The sequence below is a fragment of the Pectinophora gossypiella genome, chromosome Z, assembly GCF_024362695.1.
Source record: "Pectinophora gossypiella chromosome Z, ilPecGoss1.1, whole genome shotgun sequence".
Classification (NCBI taxonomy): domain Eukaryota; kingdom Metazoa; phylum Arthropoda; class Insecta; order Lepidoptera; family Gelechiidae; genus Pectinophora; species Pectinophora gossypiella.
Genome location: NC_065433.1, coordinates 11,025,456 through 11,042,667, shown reverse-complemented (window position 1 = coordinate 11,042,667; position 17,212 = coordinate 11,025,456). Strand labels below are relative to the sequence as shown.

Sequence of the window (17,212 nt, the reverse complement as noted above, 5' to 3'; positions counted from 1 at the left end):
TTATGTAAATATTGTTTATATAGTATTCGCTGAGTTTTTATGTCCAGTATTTTCTACATTTTGAAGCGAACTTGATTGAAGCCGCACTAGTCGCCCACTAGTCCCCAACTATTCTTAATATTAGCTGACTATACTAGCTGGCGTCGGTGTATAATTCATTACAACAATCATAATCGAATGTAAATTCCAATTTATCTACCAAGGCCCGCCACAAACGTTGTTCCGCTGTATATCAATGAAAAAGGGATAATAAGTTTTATCCATTATACTAATTATTGTTCCCTGTACAATATTAAATTGGGTCTCATTATTTCAAGTTTGCGACACAACAGTAATTTAATTCCTTTTTAACTGTACGTACTGCGTGGTACTAACAATAGTGTCGTTAATCTTCTTATAAGTACTTTATTTGATTTCTTATTATTAATGAAAATTATTATTCTTTTTTTGTGCAATTATAGTTAAGTTTTTTATATACCCTCTCCGCCTGTTCAACAGGACAAATTAACTTATCTTTGTTAAAATAATATGTAGTTCTAATGGTAAGTGACTTTGTATAGTTTTTTATGAGAATAAAGCTCTTTAAACTGAGTACTTATAAGACATAAGTAGGTACCTAAAATGAAAATCAATTGCCGTGCGTTAGTCAGTCTAAAACTCGAAATTAGCTCGATCGATTTCGATGAAAATTTTAAGGTGTGTTAGGTACTTCTTTATTGTGTTATGTAATTAAATGGTGTTGATTTCAAACCTGCTTAAGGGCTCTATTTCACTAGGACACCATAGTTGTGTCACCTCGTGCCGACCACGTACAATTTAGTTGCCGGCAAATGTTGGCAACCAGGTAAGGTACCTTTTCAATACAACTGTATACATTGTGTTAGTGGCGCCACCAATGTGTACAAGTGAGATGGGGTCGTAAGTATTCAGATCAAAGTGTAAAAAAATATCCGTATAGGTAGCGTTAACATTACAAGTACGACTTATACTGAGTAATAAAATTGTAATAAGGATGTAATTCATACTTTCAATCACGACCAACAATCTACTAATAACAATCAACATCGCATATGAACCAATTATTAAATATTCATACAATTATTGAATTAAATGGGTATCATCTGTTTCGACAAAAACCTTTAACTTATTTCGGACATTGACAGATAGATGAATATAAAAACTTAATATATTTTTTCTGTTACTGTTACAGAGGTATATGCCAAATTATACGCAATCCCTATCAGGGTAGGGTCGAAAACAACAAATAGACCTTCATGTCCCGTTTTATACTCAAAACAACACCACAGTGCCACATAGACGTTTTTATTGGTTTTATTGTAAAAGTTTTTGTTTTTGACCTCGATCTTACCTAATAGAAAACGATGTTAAGGTCGGCGAAGGATAGTTTGCCCAGAAGTTGCTCATGCACTAGCATTTTAAAGGACGTAGGATCAAGAAATATAAACTCTGATAAAGTTATATAGCATGATGCGTAGGTAAGCTGTAAGAATAGCAAAACTAGAACTGTTATTTTTTTGGCGGTATCCCGCACTTCTCTATCTTTCTACCCCGCTGTCATACGCACTATTCTAGAGCACAATTAGTATAGTTTTGCTTGACGTAATGTCAGTGCGCATAATTAATAAAGATAAAAGTGTAAGTGCTTGCGATACGAGCGTCTATCAGTATCTACCAGTAACTCACATGAGTCTAGCAGTCCGCACATACAGTGTGTTAGTGGCATCGTAACAAAAACTTTGAGGGATGATGAGTTGAAATCAAGTGGAATTTTCCTTCGCAAAAGTATGGAACAGAAAATAATTAAAAAAGAACTAAAATTTTCATGAATTTTCCGACATGACTTGATATCAACGCAGAATCTTGGTCTGAATCATCCCCCTCAGTATTCGTTACGATGTCACTAACACCCTGTATAGTAGATGGGTTGGTAATGTGCAAAACGCCGAATTAACAACATTACAATTTTCACGAATTTTCCGACATAAAATCCACTTGATATCAACTCAGAATCTTGGTCTGAATCATTTTACGATGTCACTAACATCATGTATAGTAGATGGGTTGGTAATATGCAAAAGGCCGAATTAGGTCGCGGAGATTTTAAGTATTCACTCCCATGTGTTAATTTCAGGAAACGTTCTATTTAAATACCTCATTGTGGTCATGTCACCTCTTGATTGTAATAAACAGGAATCATACAATCCAAAAAAGGCAAAATTAATTTAGAACGACACGCCCGTGTACAATAATTGGAAAGAAATTTAACTATATTTCAAACATTTTTATAGTTCCTTACACGTAACACCACTCAGTACCCAACTAATTAGAAAAGTTTTATAATTATGTACGAGAGAACTGTAATATTGCTAGCACGCCAGTCTACGCGAAGCAGTAAAGCAAGTTTAAGAGTTAATAAATGTTTGCTAAAGCCATATTCATTGAAAAGGTGTTAATTGCACCTTATAATCAACATAAAGACATTATTGATTCTTCGAAACGAGGCTGGAATGAGAAAGTTTAAAGAAATATTATTACGTATATTATCTACTTTATTTATCAATTTCTAGTTTTGCCTTTAGTGGGTGCGAGAATTTGCATAATGAAAAGAAAATGTAGCTATTATTTCGTTACAATGACTAATGATCGGTATGTTAACTCATTCTAGCCAAAAAATAAATTAGTTTTAGTAATTAGAAAAGGGTTTAGGTAAAATATTCAAAACTATATAATGTATAATACTATGGGTGACCCGTGTTGTATATTCCGTGGAAATTTGGAATAAAAATAGGTGAATTAGGGCCATATCGCACTGGGACACCTTGGTGGCGCCACCACGATCGCGTTACCAACAAGACGCCAAGTGAAGTAGCTATTACACAACTGCATATATTTTGTTGTTGGAGTGATTTTGGTTGCTCCACCATGGTGGTCTAATGAGATAGGGTCCTTAGGTTTTTATAATGTACTTAAGTACATTAAGTAGCTGTAATAACTGAATAACATGCAGTTTTGTATTCGTCATAGACGAAGGACGTTAATAGGTATACGATCGAGACGACCCGATTACTCTAGGCATACAGGCGGTCAATCAGTTCGCAACAACAAACACTTCAAAACCCCGATAGCGACCCCTCCGGCGTGGTCGACGATTTGCCTCATTCAGCGCTTATCGCTTTCAACTCACTAGGGCCGATTAATTCTTTCAAATATTATCCTCTCACATGACGCCCTGAGCCGAGGTTCGCACTCAACTGAGCACCCTCAGGTCTGTTGTCTTAAACGTTGTAGGGTGAGAGCCTTCGGCGCTCCCCATTTGTCCGGCCAAGTAGTTGATGCCATCTGCGGCAAATCTACAATAAGTCACGTCAAAAAATAAATTTTCATGTCTGCAGTATTTTTACGAAGAGACACCAATTACCAATAGTGGCTGCAAGTTATCCTATGACTATTTGTGGCTTTTTACACTTACAGGCCTGTTGCCTTACATTTTGTACCGGGTGAGAGCTTCGGCGCTTTCCATTTGTCCGGCCAAGTATTTAATGCCATTTGCGGCAACAAGTCACGTCAAAAAAAGAAAAGAAAAAAAAAGCAATGGAGTGTATAAGACCGATGTTTTGGCAGAATCATCGTTTCTGAATGATGCAGCCACAAACAACAAGATAGATAGATAAAACCTATGTTGTTGCGAGAAATAAGGACAAACACTTCCAGTCGAGAGAGACCTTTTCATATCGTTTATGTACATACATCGTGTGTCCGTTTGAAGTAGTAATTTCTCAGCGCGATCGCACTCGCTCTCACACCGGCCAGCCTCAGCTCGGAGTCGTTGGAGCATGGTTGTTATATGAATGTAATAGAAGAGGATCAAGGAACCCTTCAGTGATAAGGGAGTTTATTACGCAATTGATTCGAGTCCGCCGGTCCGTGAACGCGCCGACCCACGAGATCAGCCTGATATCATTGTATTTATTGATTATGGCCGAACTTGTAATGGCTCCTAATTTCTCACATGTAATGAACTATAAACCCTAACCCCTTGCCGTCGTAATTTGTTACGATTATTTCGCGTCTACTTACTGACTTAGAACGTGCTGGAGAAGTTACCTTTTTTCAGTCATGCAGTTTCATAGGCAGTTGTTGTACATCTACAACAATTAACTTTTTACCTACAGACGAGAACCTATGAATGTAATGTAATGTATGTTCATTTCATTAACATAAAACCGTTCCGTGCTGCAAATAAAGGTACTTTCATATCCTCGGGAGCCGCTTTGATGAAACGTGCAGGTGGATATATGACCAGAGCCGTATCTATTTCCCTGAAAACTTAAGAGGTTGTTGCGGACACCAACACGAGTGATTCCATTAGGGCTCCATTTGTTTCAATTTGTGTGCAACCCTACTTTGGTTGGTATCTGTTTTTTCGTTGTTTATGAACTTGAAGTTGAGTTTAAAATAAAAAAAATCCTATATAAGTAGGTATTTTAGATAGAAATAGGTAAAGTAAGTTAAAAGTGCGTTACATTGAACAGTGACTGTACTGTAAATATGGATTTTTCTCAAAATGTTTGAAAAATATCACGTGGGTTTTATTTTTCAAAAGTAAGAGATTGTTCATTTTCTAAAAGCAGTTTACGAAAATTACTTGATACTTGAAAATAAAAACTAGGTAACAAGAAAGCGATTTGTCAATGACCGACGAAGTCAGTTCAACGCTACGCTGTTTATTTTATTTGCTACAACAACCATATAAAAATATATACATCCTACTAAACAGATTATTTATGAGGATACATATTAACAATACAAAAACTTATCCACCACAAGTAACTACTCCGACTAAATAATATATTACTACACATGAAACTGAAAAAATCTACAAACTTGTGAGACTTTTCAGCGAGATTGGTATTCAAAAATAGGGTTCCAATACCCCGAAAGCTTTGTTTACAAGTGCTATAACTATTTTTTATATCTTTTAAAAAAGAATTCACCCATGCCAAAAATTAAAAAGCGACCTGCTCCTATACATATACTGCAAAATGTAGCAAAATATTTTTTTTTGTTTTTATTTTAGGTGCTGTTTCAATCCTTTTCATTTGTCTATTGCACGTTATACAGCAATTATATAAAATGAAACATTTTAAGTTTAAAAATATACTTACAGCCATTTTGAAAATGACTAAGATGACCCTATACACACCTATACAGTGTACGCCCTGCTTTTACGATGATGGATAAGTATAAAGCGAAGTTGTAAACTTGGTCTGATGTTCAAAATGATATAACCAAAGTTACGACAATGTAAAGGATGTATGTAATGATAATAAGCAGTTCGTACTTGAATGGAAACTTATTGAATTGTTTAACGATTTAACAGGTACTTAGTAGGTATCTTGAGATATTTTGTCATAAGGAACTTGCATAAGACGAAATTTTTTTTACAAAATTCATATTGAAAACTGTCTTTAGTCAGTAGGTAACATACTTACTTACACATTGAATCGTCAATTTTTACATAACGAACGTCGCGTCCGCCTAAAACTACTGCAGCTTCTCACAACGTGTATAGCCGGCGAAAGGAAATTGCAAGAAAACCCCGGCACAGGACCTAGACTTTCTTTACAAAAACATAAAATATTGATAAATTATTTAGTTATTTGGGTGCCTAATCAGTTCTCAGATAGTTAATCCCATGCATTCATATCTTCTAAAAATCACTAACCTTATAAATAACCTTTTTTACAAAGTGTCTGTTTAATTAATGTCTTAAAACTGTTCAAAGGTAAATTTTAAATGTCATTGGGAATGTTATTGTACAATTTATCATTGTCCCTTAAAATATTTAGTGATCTTTATGCAGACAACAGACATGTAAAGCAAGTTTATTTTCATTTGGGGTATTTAAAATGTACCAATCACTATTTTTTCCAAACAATCCTAGGTATGTTTTTTACATATAATTAAGTTTTCATAAATATATTGTGATCATCATCTCCCTAGTATTATGCCGTTTTTCACAGGATTTTTCCGGTTACCTAACCTGAAGATTTGATAGGTCCGAGTTTTTTCAGAAGCGACTGCCTGTCTGACCTTCCAACCCGCGAAGGGAAAACCAGCACATTACAGGTTAGGTCACATACCTCTGAAAATGCATTTCTCGGGAATGTGGGTTTACTAATGATGTTTTCCTTCACCGTTGAGCACGTGATAATCATTTATAATCCAAACATGAATTCGAAAACAATTTCGACAATTATTGGTTTAGGCCTGTGCTGGATTCGAACCTGTGACCGCATAGTGAGAGCGCGTTCTACGAACTGGGCTACCACGGATTCGGCATATGTCAAAGCGAAAATAATAATTTACAAAATTGATTTCTAAGTGACGTCTTGAGTCCTAATTTATAAATCGCCCGAATGGCGAAAAGCATTTCGCGAACAAAAATGCTGTTGACATCAGCATGACACAACACCAAGATACCGACATAGATACATTTCATATAACGTTATAAATATATAAATATACACGATTGACTCAAAACGATTTCATTAGCATTCAATTATAAAAGAAACTTGTAAAAGAAGTTTGTTTTGTAATGATCGAATATCCGAGCATGTTCGGGAATAATATCGTAATTTTAGGTATTGCAGCAGGTGCATCACAAATGGTGCAGATTGATTTAGTTAGTGATAAGACGGAGCCTGTCATTTAAATGAAGCTTGAATCGAGGTAGGTCTCGGTCGAGGAGTGGTAGCTCAACGTCTGCCGCTTTAAATACCTCCTCCATATTCAAGAGACGTTCTCGCCTGGCGGAGTCGCTTCAACAATTTATCGGAAACTGTTTATTTCCTGTGTAAAATTAGTCCAGGGTACCTCAGCTGCCCGAGTTTGTGAATAACTTATAAGTACAGGTACATTTTACTGAGCTCATCACACTTAGGGCGCGTAATGTGCGTTCCACATAATAAGTCATATATAGCTTGATATTGTATTTTAATGGCTCGAAGTGTATCGGGACGGGGGCTTCGTATGTCGTAAGTTATCGAGTAGGGATTAAGACTCCCTATTTTAAATGTATAGCACTGAACGAGTTGCAGACGTCGTGACTGTGAATAACCTTTAATGATATTATTTTCTTGAGCCAAGTATAAACATTTAAGCGGCAGTCAAGTAATACGTGCTTTACGTCAAGTAGTTTTTAATGTTGAAAAAAAGGGTGTTAACAACACGCTATTAGTCTGTGCACGTAGGGAACACTTATTTGATATTCCGGTGAGCGCTTGAGGCAGGTTTGACAGCGTAGAGAACTTGCAATAGATTGTGTCAGCGCTAGATAGTCTCTGCGGTCATCCATCATAACGGTGCTGGTATGGATCTATTGTGTTAGGTACGTATTTTATAGCTGATTCATAGAGCAAACAAGCCCACGAAATATCAAGTTGCCTTCATAAAAAGTTGTCTTTTCAATGTCTTTGTAAAATTTTTGAACATTTTTTTGGTAGTATTTATTTTTCCTTCTAGTTTACTCTACAATTACACTAAGTTTGACTATTATTATATTCGTAGAGCTACTTGTAATACAAGAATTGTTGGTAAATGCAGTGGTGGACTAACATGGGGGCGGAAGGGGCGGCTCGCCCCGGGCCTCAGGTCTTGTCAGGCCCCCAAATGTTTCCGCGTTCTTCATAATACTTTAAAAATATGTTTAGTACCTTCATAATTTCGTCAAGATCAAAACACTTTAGCCATCTAAAGTTTTAAGGTGGTAGGTACTAATACTAATATACGTACTTTTATGCTGAACGCGTCCAATACTCTCGGGGGATTCCCGTCTTTGTAGTGGATACTTCCCCTGAGAGAAATCCCCTGAATGAAGGAAGTGTGAATAATTAACTTCATTAAGTACCTTTGATTTAGTTTTTTTTGTCGATCGATTCGTATTTTATTTTCGTCGACCACATTAATTCCATATTGTACATACCTATGTTTATTAAAAGCTTAAATTTTAACGAAATAATTATAAATACTTATATATAATGAATAAAAAACTTGGAAAAATACATTTTGTGTAAAGCTTGGGGGCCTCATTCACCTTTACCGCTCCGGGCTTCTGACGGGCTTAGTCCGCCGCTGGGTAAATGTGGAGACAATTTTATCTCTCACAATTTTATATTCTTTTAAGTTTTATTTAGTTTGACGCTAATAGGTATTATCGTTTTACTACAACTAAGAAAAAAAACACATTGAAAAAATCGTTTCATGTACTTATACCCCCCTTCAGGGGCGACTTTTTTGTTTCAGCAATGCGATGATTCGCTAAGTGCAGGTTTTGAGGTTGCTGACCAACCCCAAAACCGTGCTCAGCATACGTGCTCATAAATCACATGCACGATTTACGGCGTTAAAGCGACAATATATACTTTAAGGTGGATACGAAAGCGAATCATGCGCCCCATCTGCCGTATAGGCGTTTATGCCATGCTATGGAAATACATGGGTTGCACATGTCTCATCTCGGCAACGAAGGTAAACACATTATCGGGCAATATCTGTAAAGGCTGCATATTAACAAATAGCCAACCGTTTTCTCCGTATCCCTAACACATGACTCCAAGAATAACACCAACAGCACTCTAGATAACAATCAGATTAATAAACCTTATTTTTTACCCGACACTCTAGACAACAATTTATGACTAATATTACAATTTACAAATAACTGTTGTTGATACAAGCGTGTTAGAATGAACAATCACTCTGATAGATATTTATTCGCTCTCAGAACAGCAAAGAAGCAAGTTGTCTTTCCCGTCCCATTTGGGAATATAGGCGTGAGTTTCTGTTAGTAATATTTTATTATAATACTATGCATAATATATTATACTTATTGCAAATAGAATATTACATTTGTGAGAAGGTGTATTCGTGTACGCTGAATTGAATGGTACTTATTATAAGAAAAAATGTCGCTAGTCCTCTTACTGCGTTATTCCACGGGGGATGCGATATATATATTTCTCTCTTTTTTATTGTTTTATCTTTCTCCTTTTTGCATACGGCGTTCAATTTTAATTACTTACGGAATTAGACTAAATAAGTTAAATGTATATGACGTAGATTTGTAGATTCTACGAAATTAATTTTATTGAGTACTTATCATGAAATAATGTTTCTGATATTTTATTTCCGTGGCACTCATAATCATGGTTAACGAAAGACCGTTAAAGTGAAGTGCGTGTTATTCATAAATTGAAGATTCTCTGTAGAGTTTACTATTTCAATTTATTTATTTTTTGTTTTCAATTTATTTATTTTGCGTGGAATGTAAAAACCAGTGGTTACTAGCTGGTATTTCAATAAATATTTTCACTTTGAAATGAAAACATGAACTCTGTCAAAAAGTAAATAAAACGCGCATTGCGCCGGTGCACCGGGGCAGCCGGCAACCGGCAGCCGGCTCGGGGTACATTCACTGCGGAAATGGTTCTATGTGAAACACAAATAAACAGCAAATGTGACCGTTTAATCCTCAATCTGTTGAAATCACAGCTCACTCTGAAACCAATTAGCTAATTTTACTTCGTTATTTGATATGTAACTATGAATGAAAGATATTTTTGCTAATAGTTTGGTCACCCTACAGACTATTTGTCCAAGCATAGCTGGGTATGTTTTATTAAGTATATAAAAGTATTTTAATTAAAAAAATATTAGTAAGTATCTAAACTTTTGCATGTAGGTACTTTGGTTACCCTACAAAATTGATTTGCCTAAATAATATGGCCGGGTACATCATGAAATAATTGGCCAAGTTACGACATGCCGTCACATCATGATCTGAAGTTTTACGAGTGGCCCACGACAGATATACGACATATTGTTGACATAGCGTTTATCATTTGCACTTTAGTATTTTCTAGCGAGTGTTGCATATGACGTTGCATAGTCCTATGTCATTATTTTGGTTATTAAGATTCTAAGTAAGTATGTAAATGTGAAAAAATATAAATGTGCAATAAAGTATATTTATATTATATATATTATTTATAGTTCATTTATATGTATATACATTTCGAATTACAAAAAATCGCTAGCGTTATCATACAAGTTACTTATTATAATACCATGTTATACCGAAGAAAATAAACACTCTTTATTACGGTTCGGTCACATTAAGTGAGTGTGTGTTGGTATTAAGTGGAAGATTAGCGGAGCAATATCACGCAGCGGCAGTAGCAGTAGCACACATTCAAAATTCAAAGGTCGGTTAACCTCACCAAACCAAACTTTATTCAGCGAAACGCAACAATGTCAAAGTCAAATAATCCTTTGTGTAATAAATTCGGCGGTCCCTTATTTCTATACACACCGATGGATTGTGTAGTCGTAACCTGTTTAAATGAGTCTTTTGTCCACGTGTAGACGATTTGTTTACAGATAAGGAAATCTGTCTGTAGCGTCATGTTGGTTTTTACAACATGGTTTTAAATGTGAAAAACTTTGAACAAAATCGTCTGAAAGAGCTTGACGAAAAACGCCAAAAACGCAAGAATCGTCCCAAACCCACCTATAGCTACACCTTTAACTCGGATGGACAGCTATTCTGCCTCCAATGTGACCGGGTTTTCAGAACAAAGTTTGGCTTTGCCAGTCACATTCGAGCGCACGAGAGAAGAGACTGAGCTCGCCGTTGTCGGATACGACAAGGAGGACTATATATATTTAAAGGTTGAGATTTAAGTGATATGGGCATGATCGCTATGTGGTCCTTTAGGAGTCCCTAACATTATTAAAGCACATGATAACGGGTTCTTACCGCGTTTAAATGGGGATATGAGACAGTGAGTGCGGTTTGTCGTAGTGAGTTTGGTGCGAGTTCAGAGATGGTTCTGAACATTCCGATATCAAAAACATAAACAAGCGGCAGAGAAAGAGGGTAGACAGATATGTCTGAAAAATTATGGATCTACCTACTCCACTCCAATCTCATCAGTCATCCCGTGATCATGGCACTTGCAACAGTGTCGAAATATCGGGAGTCTCGTATCCCCATTTAAACGCGGTAAGAACCCGTTATTATGTGCTTTAATTATGATAATAACCGCGTAAACTTAAAACAGTCCCTAACATTAGTGAATTCCAGTTGGTATATAGGTGATCATTTTAGGGATTACGTTAATCATAAATAATAACTGACCTAATTGAAGGCCAAAACCTCACTATAAATAAGTGAAAACTGAACCACTGTAATGTTTCAGTTCGGTAGCCTACGGGTTTAGTAAGCTCCGAAAAAAACGACTGACGTGTTACATGCGGATCCATACGTAATTAAATTATTATATTAATTATAGGATAGATACATTCCGTAGGAAAACCCATGCATAAATATAAATTAATTATTAATTACACTTAATATTAAAGTTATCGTTAGGAATTATTGAATCTTCGACAATACGTCTGGGAATAGCGATGAAACTAACCACAATAAAAAATCTTTTTCTCTTTAAGGTGTGAATGAATATTTTGGAATTTCACAAAATGGATGCCGCTTAGTCGTCGCGTCAAAAAGCCCTTTGTTATCTGCCCGTTATTTTTCAGGGGGTTTGGATCCCGGGACAAAGCGAGACGCATATTTCACAAGACTGTAATCTCGTTCCTAGTTCACAGGATTTGGGCAAGTTTTTTACAGTTTAGCTCGTTAATTCTCCTTGATTTATTCCAGCCGGGTTCACAACCGTTTGCCGTTAGCTTATACCTACATTCGCACGGTGCTTGATTAGGTTTGGGTACTTACTTCTGACACGTGTATAATAATTTAACCGATGTTTAATTTATTGGAACGATTAATAAACGATTGCGATCCCCTTGTGTCTATAATTGTTAAAATATAGGGCTGCGTTATAACGCTATAGCGATATGAATAATTCAATTGTATTTAGTTACATTAATTGTGATTGTGTATTTCTTGACTGTATTGGTTAAATTCACACTTACCTATATATCAATCGATGATTACCTGAATTAAATCAGAGTAAAATAGAGAAAGTATATTCAAAAGGTTAAGACTAATTTGTATTGTTACAGACCTGGTAGCCGGCACATGCTACTGCTGGGATGGACAGCCATGTTGATTGCGATGAGTGTGGAGGGCGCAGAGGTCAGATGCCCCGAGGAGTGCGACTGCCGCGTTGGTTTTGACCCTGAGGAGGGCGCGGCCCTGCGCGTGGCGTGCGCGCGCGGCGGCATGCACGCCGTGCCCGTCGACTACCTTGACCGCGGCGCACACGTCATCATCATCACCGCTCCCATCGACCAGCCCAACTTCCTCACAATCGGCCCGATTTTCACCCAGCCCACCCCATTCGCAAACCTCCGCGAACTTCACATCGTCAACTCCAACGTACCATCCATCGGCCAGTACTCCTTTTGGGGTCTCCAAAACTTAAGGTTACTTAATTTGACATACAATAACCTCACCGGTATAGGAGCAGACAACTTTAGAGGGCTCATCAATCTCACTGACCTACACCTCGATCACAACAACATAGAACAAATGCCCAGCGAGACATTCAGACATCTGACCTCACTGAGGACGTTAATTTTGTCTCACAATAAAATATCATCGTTAGTACCTCGTTTATTCAGAATGTTGGCGAAACTTTCTTATTTGGATTTAAGCGATAATCCTCTCGCAGATTTAAATCCTGAAGTGTTTAAGGATATTCAGCACTTAAGAATATTTAGATGTAGACGATGTTTATTGCGACGAGTCAACACTCAAATTTACCATTTGGTACCACATCTGGAAGAATTAGATTTAGGAGAAAATCAGTTCAAGTACCTTACATCGGATGAGTTCATAAGTCTGAAAAAGTTAAAAAAGCTGCGACTAGACGGGAACCAGCTGTCGGTGATCGTGGACAACATGTTCGGGCGCAACCGCGAGCTGCGCGCGCTGTCACTCGCGCGCAACCGGCTCGCGCTGCTGGCGCCCGCCGCGCTCACCAACCTCACCTCCCTGGCGCATCTGGATATCAGTCACAACAAGATCGACAGATTTCACTTACAAACATTTGCCCCAGTCGTTGACTCTCTGAGAACAATCAACTTTAGTGGTAACAATTTACCACTAAACGAAATCGCAATTGTCCTACAGATTTTACCCGAAATTCATAGCGTGGGTCTAGCCAACCTGTCTTTGGAAAATGTACCACCAAACTTTTTTATTTACAACGAACATTTAGTGGCTTTGGACATATCTTGGAACAAATTAACAAAGTTTCCGTACAAACTTCTGACAAAGACTAAATTTTTGCAAAAATTAGATATCTCGCATAACAAATTGCAAACATTAAGTGAACAAGATTTGCAAAGACTAGAAGCGATAGCACAAATCAATTTGTCAAAAAACACTTGGCACTGCGATCAATGCTCAGTGGGAACTATGTTAATTTATATGACGACAACTGTTTTGAATGGGACGTTACGGAATGCGAAGTGCTACTCCCCGATGAGGTTGCACGGGGTCAAGTTCGGAGATTTGAGCTACGACCGGCTGGACGGGTGCCCGAGCACGCACGAGGCGCAGATGAGCGTGATCGCGGGGCTGATGCTGCTGTGCGTGGCCGTGCTAGCCGCAGTGGCGGGCGCGCTCTGCTGCACGCGCCGCCGTGCTGCGCATTATTACACCAATGAAGAGAAGCGCCGTGAGCGCGACCACGACCACCCCGAGGAGCTGCTCGGCCGCACCGAGCTGGGCAGCGTGGCCACCATCCACGCTCCTTACCACCTCGTCACGAAGGGCAGTTAACAGCGCGCGAACACGCCGCAGGTGCGCGCGCGTCCCGCCCCCCGCGCGCCGCACCCCGTCTTGGCGTCCGTCTCCACTCCACTCGACTCAGGCTCGCTCCATTACATTCCTCCTCCGACTGTGCCCCCGTCTATACTAGACTCTAAAGATTTGTGATACGAATATGAAGAAGACGATCTAGTATAAAGCCAAAGAAAAAGAAATCAAATATGAACTCTTTATTAAATAAATTAGATATAAAAAATGGTACCGTATTGTAAAGATTTATAAGAAAACGGTCGAAAATCGTGAAATGTGTTGATATGAAAGGGACAATTGTAAAATAACAATGCGGAAAGATATTTTTGTACAAGTAGAGTTTTAAACTTACTTAAATTACCTTATTATGGAAAAATGGACCTAGAACAGGAACTATAAATTTTATAATGTTAAGAGACTATAAACTTTAGTTATAGGTTATCTACATTAATAAGATAAGATTTTACTTTGGAAAAGTTCTAAAACTATTAAGTAAGTAATGTATAATACATTTTAAAAGTTAAAACTTATATTTCACTGGGAAATGTTATTTTGGTTTGCCATATAAAAATAAAACATTCGTTCACAAAAGATGATGATGTGAAAAATTACGTCTCGCGAATTTCTTTGTATTTGTCAAAGTAGGTAATTAGTCGTCAACGTGAATTCAGTCGTACACAACATTCTAAACTTATGAATTGCATAAGTATTAAGTATACATTTGTAGTACTCATACCACGCATAATTATGGATAATAGTAGGTAGTACACATACTTTAGTCGAGTCAATAAAGCAGTAAAAGACCTTTGAATTATTTGTAATTTTAGTTTACAGTTTATACTATTATCGCACTAAGTTTGACGCTTATATTATGTTTTATATTGTTACTGCAGAGTAAAAATCTTTTATCTTATTTTTAAGCGACCAAATAATGTTTTATCGTTGTTACGCAAGTAGATCAAGAATAAAAAGATGATAAAGAAACGTTACATTTACATGTAGCTTTCGCCTTCCTTATTTTTTTTATATAATATACTTATGTCTAAAAAGATTACCTAATATGAGCCGAAGGATAGAGCCCTCTAACGACAGAATTTTAAAAACCCCTGCCAGACGATCGGATGGACACAAAAACTGCTTAACCTCTCATCTGCCGGAACGCGGATCTCGACCAGACACAATGTAAAATCTATTGTGTCTGGTATCTCGGCAGATGAGAGGTTAAGCATATTAAAGGCCTGCCATCCCTTTACAGAATCATTAAAATACTCATATATTAGGTACATTTCACTGTTAAATTAAAAAACCTTTTTTATGATTGAAATTATTTAGATTTTAAATCATGTAAATAATACTCCTCAAAAAGAAAGAAACCATGTAAAACGCTTCATTGACTCGACTGGCATGTATTGTAAGATAGATTTAACTTCTGTTACGGCATCCACGCCAAGATGCAGAGTGGTTGTATATAAGTATTTACTCCGACACTACTTATATCCGCGTGTAGGTTAAAGGCACAATAAAGAATATTTTTATAAACATATTTGTGACTCCTCCCACTGACAAAGCAGGTAGACCTTTTTCACAAAATAATACTATAACAGTAAATATTCTATGTAAATATAATATAAAAAGTAGGTTAAATAAGAGGCTTAATACCAAATTGACATTTTCATTATTCAGTTTACTTACTTCGTTTAAAAGTGCTTTTAAAAATTCGTTATTAACTTGGAACACAAAATTGGATTTTTTTGTTTGTGTTTAGCTTAATTTATCCAGGATTGAGAAGCACAATCACGGGTTACGTTCTTTTTTATTTACTATATAGTAAATAAAGGCTACATTAAGGAAACTAAACAGAATGTAATAACAATAGCAGTTCGTTTTCCCATCATTACATACAGAGATGTAACTAATTTCCTATCCTTCCTCGACCTATAAAACTATCATGCAATAAAGCAATTAAAGTAAGGTAAACCTTATCGAATGAGGTTTCCCGTCATATATTATTTTTGTGTGTTTTTCTCTACCGCATTTGATAATATTGTATGTTTGTAATATTGTAGCTAGAGCTACTTATAAGTTTATCAGCGTGACATTTATTTAATTAATCATGTGTCTTAATTATTTGTATATTTAATGTACCGGCTCGGTGTAACCGTATCCATTGCGATTATATGGAGTAAGAATACATTATTTCGATATATCCTTGCGTCATATTTGTTACATTCATACAGTTAATAGGTGTATACATATATAATAATATATTCACTGTCATGGACAACACCAAAACGATTAGTTGTCTACTCGACGTATATTTGCAACACTACTTATTTGAATTCTAGGTAAGGTAATTAATATCTGTACTTATTATCAATATGAATCATAATAATTATGCAAACTGTATAAATTACATATTGAGTATATTATATACTTACGTATCATTGTGACAACTGTTTAACTGAAGTTAATTTAAGTGTGGTTAGATATACCGGTGTATTCATATTTTTGTTTAAACAACAACTACTAATAAAAATACTATATTTATTTCCCATTAGGGGAGACAGGAGCCGTGGTAGCCCAGTTGGTAGAACGCTTGCCTCTTCACTTTGAGGTCGCAGGTTCGAATCCAGCACAGGCCTAAACCATTGATTGTCGGATTTGTTTTCGAATTCAGGTTTGGAGCATATTAATGATTATCACGTGCTCAGCGGTAAAGGAAAATAACGTGTGGAAACCCACATTGCCGAGAAATACATTTTCGGAGGCGCATGCCTCCTAATTTGGGCTGGTTTTCCCTTCGCGGGAAAGAAGCTGGTTAGGCAGGCAGTCGCTTATGTAAAAAACCGGACCTGTCAAATCTTCAGGTCAGGTAAGCAGACCCTATGAAAAAGGAAATAATGCTAGGGAGATGGGGGATTCGGGGAAACAGAAACATATAATTTCCCTAAACTTGCTAAAATTCTGAGTTCAAATAAGCAGTAGAACAACTAAACATTTTAAAGATGTTGTCTGTCTGTTTGTCCGCATTTGTTGAGGTTCTCACTTAATTTTATGGGATTTTCCTCCTTGTATCAAGCACTCCCTTTACCCTACGTAGCCAAACTGGATATCTGATCACTGGCGACGTGTAACTGTGCTTCGGTTAATTGAATTTTGTTCAGTATTAAATGCGATTTATTATTTTCCAGTTTTGAAAACTTATAATTTATTTGCGTGATTATTTTATTGGTTAAGAAAGCCTTTCATTACTCCGTGCAAAACGATTTTGAGTTTATAACCAGAAATGAATGTTTGATTCCAAAGAGCAACACGAACTTCCTTTGTTTGGTTCTCATTGTATTTTAAAAAGCCCTTAAT

The 17,212-nt window shown here is 36.7% G+C and overlaps 1 protein-coding gene across 1 annotated transcript in view; it reads left to right on the top strand.

Moving 5' to 3' along the window:
* The window catches only part of LOC126379809 (leucine-rich repeat-containing protein 15-like), a 33,474-nt gene extending 19,640 nt beyond the window's left edge, over window positions 1–13,834 (top strand). Inside the window, exons 2-3 of the mRNA XM_050028722.1 lie at window positions 12,109–12,733; window positions 13,361–13,834. Of these exons, the coding sequence (XP_049884679.1) occupies window positions 12,109–12,733; window positions 13,361–13,834 (1,099 nt within the window). The remainder of the gene's footprint in view (window positions 1–12,108; window positions 12,734–13,360) is intronic.
* Window positions 13,835–17,212: the final 3,378 nt, after the last annotated feature.